The 9,222-nt window shown below is 68.3% G+C and overlaps 1 protein-coding gene across 1 annotated transcript; it reads left to right on the forward strand.

Annotated features, from left to right (window-relative positions):
• The first annotated feature begins 3,160 nt into the window (after positions 1 to 3,160).
• On the forward strand, positions 3,161 to 5,724 carry NRARP (NOTCH regulated ankyrin repeat protein). Its single transcript, XM_059658585.1, has one exon. The coding sequence runs from the start codon at positions 3,612 to 3,614 to the stop codon at positions 3,954 to 3,956; it is 345 nt and encodes a 114-aa protein (XP_059514568.1). The 5' UTR covers positions 3,161 to 3,611; the 3' UTR covers positions 3,957 to 5,724.
• Positions 5,725 to 9,222: the final 3,498 nt, after the last annotated feature.

Raw genomic sequence — 9,222 nt, forward strand, 5'->3', positions numbered from 1 at the left:
CCCACGGCCTGTTCGCCCTCCTTCGCCTGCCCAGTGCCTTTAAGGTGGCCACAGGCCTCGGCCGGGCTCTGCCGCTGCCCCATCAGCGCTGCCCTCCCCCGCGAGACCTTCCCAGCCGGGTTCCAAACTGTCCTCCAACCTGCCCCCACCCCCACGGCTGAGCCTCCAAAGATGGGCCCCGGGGGAGAAGGGGTCCCTGCAACTCCGGCCTCCTCCTCGCCACCCCCCCAAGGACAAGGCCCAGCCCGGTGGTCAGGGTGGGTCTGGACCCCATCCCAGGGTGGGCTTCTTCAGAGCCAGCAAACGGACACACACACACACACACATTCACACACACACACACTCACACACACTCACACACACACATTCACATACACACACACACATTCACACACATACACTCACACATTCACACACACACACACTCACTCACACACTCACACACACACATTCACACACACACACACTCACTCACACACACACACACATTCACACACACACACACACACATTCACACACACATTCACACACACACACACACATTCACACACATACACTCACACACTCACACACACTCACTCACACACTCACACACACACATTCACACACATACACTCACACACTCACACACACACATTCACATACACACACACACACACACATTCACACACATACACTCACACATTCACACACACATACACTCACACACACATTCACACACACACACACATTCACACACACATACACTCACACACACATTCACACACACACACATTCACACACACACACATTCACACACACATACACTCACACACACATTCACACACACACACATTCACACACACATACACTCACACACACATTCACACTCACACATTCACACACACACACGCATACACACACGCATACACTCACACACGCATTCACTCACACATACACACACATACACACACATACACTCACACACACACACATTCACATACATACACATTCACACACACATTCACACACACACTCACACACACTCACACACATTCACACACACACACTCACACACACACACATTCACATACATACACATTCACACACACACATTCACACACACATTCACATACACACATACACATTCACACACATTCACACACACATTCACATACACATACACTCACATACACACATTCACATACATACACATTCACACACACACACACACGCACGCACGCTTCTCAGCCCCAGGGAGCCCGCCCCCTCCCCCGGGGCATTTGGAACAAACGTCCCCCTCTGGGACTGTCCTTCAGCAACACTGAGGCCGTGTGTGTTGGGGCCCGGCCGCACCAGGTCAGCTCTGGGCCGCGGGGTGCGGACCAGCGAGATGCAGGCCACCGTGTGGCGTCACCTAGCCCACAGAGCAGCAGCCTGGCCAGGGGGCTCAGCCGTGGCCGGCCCAGAAGCCCATCTGACCCGTACCCCCAACGAACCGGGGCAGGCGGCTCGCAACCTCGGGCCAGACCCCCGGGGCCATTCCAGCCACACGGTCCCCGCAGGGGGCGCCTCGGCTGCCAGTTCCCTGGCCCGTGGTGGCGCCGGGAGTTCCCACACTGCGTGCACAGGGCCCCTTTGTCTGCCCACCCCGACGCCTGTGGGGGGGTCAGTGGGCCTTCTCCCCCCCGCTCTGCTCCGGGCCCAGCCGCCTCCAGATGCCCTCCAGCCGCGGAGCTCAGGCCCGTCTGGACGCCCACCTCTGGGAGGGCCCTGGGCGCGCGGGGCCCTGGCAGGTGCCTGAGAAACACGGGCCGAGGGGAAGAGGCCCCGGCCCATCCGAACATGTTCCCGGAGCTCAGCCGCCTTCCCCACCCACCTGTTCCCGGCAGCAGGCGGGTCCCTGCGCAGCCGCCCCGGCCCTGGCCCGTGCTGGGGGTTGTGGGCTGGGTCAGCAGCCCCCTCCAGGTGTTCGCAGCTCAGCAGCCACGGACCCCAGGCCCTCTGTTGAGACAGGGGCGCCCCCTCGCAGGATGAGTGGGACCAGGACGGGCTCCCGATGGCAGCGGCACCGCCAGGTCACGCCCATGGCCCGGCCCGTGCAGCGCTGGGCTCACCCCCCTGCTCGGGGCAGGTCCGAGCAGACCGGCTGGACCCCCAGCCTCAGGAGCAAGGGACTCCGGGGCCCTTGCTACCAGGAGGACCCCAGGGGAGCTGCCCCGCGGGGGCACCCCCACGGGTCGTGAGGCCTGGGGAGAGCCCGTCCTCAGACAAGGCCTCACAGGGTGGTCTCCCAGCTGCACCCAGAGCCGCCTCCTGGGGAACCCCCGCAGCTTCTGCAGGAATGCAAGTCCCAGGCTGCTGGCTGCGGGGGAAGAAGCTCCCAGAACCCGCCTCCCGCACTCCCAGCGGCCACGGCCGGGCCATAAACTGGAAACCCTAATGAGATTTGGGGCCGAGCCCTGTAAATTAAAGGCGGTTTATGGTTTGGAGTCACTTCAGGGCTCCCTCTCGGAGCAGAGCCCGGGGCGCTCGCTCGCCTGGCCGGGCCCTCCTGTCCCCAACATGCTGTTGGGGGAGCCCCAGGGGGCGGCAGGCCGCCAGCCCCGGGCTTCCTCCCCGGGAGCCCCAGATCTCTGTCAGGGCAGGGGTGTGAGCCAGCCAGGCTGGGGGACAAACGGGGTGACCCGGGAAGGACCCGCGTGGCTGAGACCACACACCCGAGATGTTCGTCGAGTGGTCACCCGAGTTGACCCTGCGTCCCGGCGGCCGGGCTGGGCGGGTCTGAGCTGCGCGCCGGGGGCCCGGAGGGTCGCGGCCGCACTCCCGCAGCGGGAGAGGGAAGGGGTCTCCACCCGGACCTCCGGGGTCTGCGATGCTCGCGAACCCCCACCCAGGACAGGTCGCCCGCGGGTCCATCGGGGTCGCGCTCTGCTCGGGCCGGTCCCGTCCGCGCGGGGCGCCTGGAATTCCCCGGGTGGCCGGAGGGAAAGTGGGCGGGCGACGGCGGAGACACGGAGGGCGGGAGCCCCGGGGGGCGGGGCGGCGGCGCGGCGAGACAGAGACCCCCCCCCGCGGCCTCGGGGCTCCCGGTCCCGCGTGGCCGGCGACCAGCGCCCCCTGCGGCGAAGCGCGCCTCCCCGACGCGCCCCCGGACACGCCCCGCCCCGCCAGCGCCGCCTCCACGCAGCGCCGCCCAATCGGCGGGCGGCCGGCGGGCGCGTCACGGATGCCCATTGTTATGCAAATATAAAGGCGCTAAAAGGCGCCCCGGCGCGGCGGGCGGGCGAGCGAGTGCAGCGGCGCGTGGGGAGGCGCGCGGGGTCCGCGCGGGAACTGCAGCCGGAGCGAGCAGGGACCCGAGAGCGCGGCGCCGCCGCCCCGGCTCGGCCGGCCCCCGAGAGCGCCGCGCCAGCCTCCGTCGCCCGCTCGCCCGGGCGCGGCTGGATGCGGCGGGGCCCTGCGGCGGCGCCCCCCGGCCCCCAGCGCCCGGAGCGCCCAGGGGCGGCGTGCGGGGCCCGGGGGCGCCGCGCCCTCCATGCGCCCAGGCGGGCCCCGAGACAGCCGGGGGCCCGCGCCGCCGCCGCCCGCGCTGAGCCCGGCCCGCCCCGCCGCGCGCGCCCGGCGGCAGCATGAGCCAGGCCGAGCTGTCCACCTGCGCGGCGGCGCCCACGCAGCGCGTCTTCCAGGAGGCCGTGCGCCGGGGCAACACGCAGGAGCTGCAGTCGCTGCTGCAGAACATGAGCGGCTGCGAGTTCAACGTGAACTCGTTCGGGCCCGAGGGCCAGACGGCGCTGCACCAGTCGGTCATCGACGGGAACCTGGAGCTGGTGAAGCTGCTGGTTAAGTTCGGCGCCGACATCCGCCTGGCCAACCGCGACGGCTGGAGCGCGCTGCACATGGCGGCGTTCGGCGGCCACCAGGACATCGTGCTCTATCTCATCACCAAGGCCAAGTACGCGGGCGGCGGCCGGTGACGCCCGCCCCGAGCCGGCCGCGGGCCCCACGCGTGTCGCCTCTGCTGGACCTTCCCGCCAACTACCTCGGTGTGCGCCGCGGCCACGACGAGTCCGGCGCGCGCGCGTCTGTGCCCACGGGACCCGCGCGGCGCCCGTTCCCCGGGGCCGGCGCCCCCCCTGGCGGCCCGCGCCGGGCAGGAGCGCTTCCCACAGCCCCGCCCGCGGCCTCGCGGGTGGGGGCGGGGCGCGGGCTCTCGCCCCTTTGAAATTTGAGTCCGGCGACCAGCAAGTTCGGAATCCCGCGACACCGGATCCTCCGCTGGAAATGCCGCCCCGGAGGAGGAGGCGGGTGGCGGGGACGCCGGGCTCGGGGCGCCCCGCCCGCAGCACCGCGGCCGACGCGCCCCGGAGGAGAGCCGCGCGGTGGCCGGGGTTCGGAACTATTTATCGTGTGTGTTTGTATTTGTGGGTGAGGTTCGTGCGCTTGATTCCTTTCTGTTTGGGAAACACTGCGCGTGGTTACGGGGGAAGATGCATTTTTTTCCTGGTCTCACAGCTGAAAACTTGAGTCTGTCCTTTCGGGGTTGCACTGAGCACCGCCCGCCGGCCTGCCTTGCTGCTTCCTCTCGCCTGGCTCTCTCCCCGCTCCTTCCCTCCCCCTCCTGGCCCCTCCCCCTTCTACCCCTGCCCCTCCGCCCCCTCTCCCCCTCCTTCCCCCTCCCCTCCCCCCCTCTCCCCTCTCTTGCCCCCCGCCCCCTCCCCCTTCTCACACACACGGCTCCGTGTGAGTTTGGGAAGCCCTAGGCCGCCCCCCAAACCTGGTTCTCTGCTGAGTCCGCGGGAGGACCCTGGGCGCCGGGCGGGCGGTGATGGGGGGGTGGGGCATCCCTGGTCTCGAGCCCTGTGAGAGTGAACAGTCGGTTGCACACTTTTTAAAAAAAGTAAATGGATTTGCCACGATTATATGTCATAACATTTATGACAATATAAACTATTAACATATTGTAAGCCAAGTGCTAGGTGTATTTTGTGAATCTTGGTTATAACCCCATTTTAAAGGGCGTTGTGTAGGCAACAGTGTACCCATATTTATATTTTTATAAAATGCCTATAAGACTGTGAATCGCTTGTGCTAATGGCCGAGTTGAAGGACTCTTTGCCCTTCCTCGGCCTCCCGGGGTTTCAGGAACCCGATTCGAACCCCAAAATCCTGCCGTGGGGGAGGGGCCGGGACGGCCGCGGGGGGGGAGGGGCGGGGGCGGTGCTTCCGCGTCGCTCTCTGTCGGGGAGGCCTCCCCGGCCCCCCTCGGTCCAGTTTCCTATGCAGCCCCACACCCCTGGCTGTTTTGATCCCGAGAAATAAAAGGGGACTGAATTATTCACATTTAAATGAGGCTCCCTGGGTGGAAGTGCTGCTGACCCTCCCTGCGAAAATGGGGGGCACTTGAGGACACAGGTGGGGGGGCCCTGCCGGTCGGCCTCACCATCCTGGCTGCGGCCGAGCCCCGTCAGAACATGCTGATGACGGGCCGCAGGCGCGGGGCGGAGGCACAGATTGCTCCACAAGGAGTTTTTCTGTATATTTTTTTCTAGATGCAAATAACGTTTTAATTATGTTAATTAATGCCAAGACTGTCTAGGCTTATGGAAGCTGTGTGTGGGCCCGGTCTGATCTTCTAACTGGATGAAGTCTGCAGCCCATCCCCGCGTGTACGATACCCTGTAGCCCAGCGTGGGAGATTTGTCAATAAATTTTTCATTGATCTTTTTATATTAAAAAGCAAAAGGGTTGTTGGTGCTTCTTGGGCTGGGCCCCGGGGTCCGGCTGCACGGTGCGTGGCTCGCTTTCACCTCCCGACCCCGGCTCCGGGCTCGGCCCGGACCCCTCTGCGGCCCGTGGGCCACACGCAGGACTCGGAGAAGCCAGGGCCCCGGTTGGCACCCTGAGCGCAGCCGCTTCCTCCGCTCCCTGCAGAGCCGCTGAGGTCTCCGCTGGGGAACTTCTGCTCCGAGCTCTTCCCTGACCCCCAGCCTGAGAGGTGAGGTCGAGGGGGACCCTCTCCAGCTGCTGCACTGAGGGGCACCTTCTAAATCTGGGGGAACATCATGGTTGCTCGCTCCTGACAAGGGGGGCCCTTCTCCTTGACCCCGGGGGTGGCGTTCGGGAGCTGAGGAGGCCGGGCCCTGGAGCCGGCCCCTCCCCGGAGAGCACAGCCCTGAGCTGGACGCGTGGAGCCTCGGGGAGCAGTGACTGTGTCTGCACCTGCTGAGCGGAGCTGGGGGTCCCTCCGGGGCCCCTGGGGAGGGCTGGACGCCCACCAGCAGGATGTGCCCGGGGAGCCAGGCAGGCGGAGGGAGGTCACGCAGCCCCGGGGGCCCCAGGCCGAAGGCTCTCTGCTCCCTGGTCAGCAGGTGGACACAGGCCACTCCCTCTCCCGCCCTGTCACCCTCCAGGCCTTGCCAGCGCTGGTGTCAGGCATTTCCTGTCCGCCCAGCTCCCTCCGGCCACCTGCAGAGGTGAGTGGACTGTTGGATGCAAATAAGCCTGGGGGAGGGGTCCTGGCCGCGGGGGAGGGGTCCTGGCCGCGGGGCAGGGAGAGTGGCCGCAGGAACCCGGAAGTTGCGGTCCCTGGAGCCCGAAGTCGGCTGGGGCACCGTGGGCAGCCCATGGGCATGGGGGCTGGGCCTCCTCTGCCCGCCCACAGCGCTTGGCCACCTCGGTCGGGGCGCCATCTGAAGACCAAGGACGCGCTGGTTTGGGCCTTATCCTGGGGGGGCGGGGGGGCACGGCCCTGACTGTCCTCTCCTTGGGGTCTCCCTGGTGAAAAGGCAGACCGGGGGGAGGCCTGGGAGCTGGGGGGCTTTCCAGGCACGTGGCTGCCGCTGGGGGAGACGGGGGCTCAGAGACGCGGACTGAGCAAGGCTTTGGTCTCACAGGAGGCGCCGACCAGCCGCTCAGCCCCACGAGGGGGACCTGGGGGTTCCTGCTGCCTCTGCCCAGGGCCTGTCTGTGCACAGACCCCCTTCCAGCCCGGTCCCCCAGCAGCGAGGGGCGCCGGGGACAGGCTGCCCTTTCACCGGCAGAGGCCAGGGGAGCGGCCCCTAAACCAGGTTCACCCCCCACGTGGTCAGGGGGCAGCACACAGGAGTGTGTCCTCCCCTCCCCGGCCTGCGGGAGCGGAAGAGGCTCGGGGTGCGGGGAGGCACAGTGGCCCGGGGTCTGCAGGTGTGGGGGGCATGGGGGTCCCGGGACGCCAGGCCACAGGAGACCCAGGGGGCGGTCTGGCGGGCAGCGGCTGGGCCGCGGGGACCCTGGAGTGGCCGCCACGGAGAAAAGAGACAGACCAGATGGACGAGGACAGGCCCACCCCACGGCTTCAGCCAAGAACTCGGCGAGCCCGTCCAGCTGCTCCCTGGCCCCCGGCGCCGGGAAGGACTCTGTTGGGAAGGACGCGGAGGCCGGAGGCCAGGAAGTCGGTCCGCAGGCGGCAGGTGGGAGCCGGGAGGAGGGAGGCAGGATTCGGGGGACCCAGGGCGGGAGCCAGGGAGACGGTTAGGGGGGCAGAGGGGCTGCCCTCGGGGTCTGTCCCCCAGGGGCCTTGCAGCTCAGCACAGACGGGTGCACACTGGCCCGGGGCGCCGTCCTGTCCCGCTGACCCCGGGAGCCCTGGGGGCTGAGGCCGGTAGGAGGCCGGCGCTGGGCGGCTGGGCCCAAAGCCTGAGCCGGGGGGTGCGGGTGCAGGGGGGGGTCTGGGAGCCCCTGGACGGCCCCGCCCTCCCTCACCTCCCGCCGCCCACGCGGGCCCCCGGCCCCTGCCCGCACCCCTCCCGGCGGCGCATTCTTCTGCTCCGGGTCGGACTGTCCTCCCGTCCGTCTGTCGGTCTTTCTTCCGTCGCCCTCTCCGAAGCCGCGGCCCATTCACTGCGGAGGCCTCTGCCCTGTCCTCCCGTCCGCCCGGCGAGCAGCTGCCATGCTAATGAGGGGGCGGGGCCGGGGCGCGGGGGGCAGCGGAGGGGGGCCTGGGGGTTGGGGGGCTGGGGCTGCGGGCGGCAAGGGGCGGGGGATCGGCGGGGGTGGGGGGTCGCGGAAGGGGGTCGGCGTGGGGGGCGCAGGGCGGGGGGAGCCCCGCCGTGAGGGCCTGGCAGGAGGGGGTGCGGCGCTCACAAAGGCCCCATCTTTGTGTTCAGGGCCCGCGGGGGGGGGGGGGGGGGAGGGGCTGCCTGCGCCCGGACACCCTTCCCGGCGCGTGTGGGTGTGAGCCGTAGGGACCAGCTGTCATCTGTGTCCTGGGGTCACGGTCTGGACCCCGCGTCTCGATCCGCCTCCCCCCCCCACGGCGTCCACCAGACGCTGCTGTGCGTGGGGCGTGAGTGCGCCCCGCGTGGGTGGGGGTCTGACAGCCCTGCGCGCCCCCAGGACTCGGGGGTTGGACGGTGGGGGAGCCCCCAAAGGCGACGCGTGAGGACCCCAGGCCTGGCGAGACGGTGGGGGGTGGAGAAGGGGCCCCACGGGAGACGGGGACCCTCACTGCCGCCCCCCCCCTGGCGCCCGAGGAGCAGCGGGGGGTGGGGGGCGGGGACCCCGTGCCTGCTTCTTGGGGCCGCCCCGCCCCCCACACCCCGGGCGGGAATTCCCCGAGTGGGGGTGGCGGCAGCGTCCGCAGGGGGCGCGGGGCTTTTGGGGTGACGCCCCCGGGAGCTCGTCCCCCTCCATTGGCCGAGGACCGCGCGGCTTGGGCGGTGCTGCCGCCTCGTGGCCGCGGCAGGAACTGCGCCGGGGCCGGCGTCCGAGGCTGCAGGGCCCGCGGGCCGCGCTCCGCACCCCCTCGATGGGGGCCAGCGGGCGGCGGGAGGAGCTCGTGAGGGGCGGGGCGGGAGCCCCCAAAAGCATTCCGATGGGCGTGGCCAAGCCGAGGCCAGCTCTGAGCGGAACTGCGAGGACAAGACGGGGCGGTGCAGGGCGCCCAGGAGAGGGCGGAGGGTGAGGGTCCCGAGGGGCCCAGTCGCGCCGGGATGACCTGGGGCCCGGGCCGTCTTCTAAGGGACAGCCCTGCCGGGCCAGCCCGCGGGGCTCAGCGGCTGAGCCGTGACCTGTGAGCCAGGAGGTCAGGGTTCGAGTCCCGCTCAGGGCACAGGCCCGGGCTGCCGGCTCCATCCCCAGTGTGGGGCGGGCAGGAGGCAGCCGATTCGTGATTCTCCCTCATCATGGATGCTTCTCTCTCTCCTACTTCCTTCCTCTCTGAAGCCAATAAGTCTATTTTAAAAATAAAGTGACAGCCCCGAC

This window comes from Myotis daubentonii, chromosome 11 (genome assembly GCF_963259705.1).
Source record: "Myotis daubentonii chromosome 11, mMyoDau2.1, whole genome shotgun sequence".
Taxonomy (NCBI): Eukaryota; Metazoa; Chordata; class Mammalia; order Chiroptera; family Vespertilionidae; genus Myotis; species Myotis daubentonii.

Coding starts and splice junctions, on each gene's coding strand:
- NRARP (XM_059658585.1), top strand. CDS start 3,612: ATGAGCCAGGCCGAGCTGTCCACCTGCGCGGCGGCGCCCACGCAGCGC.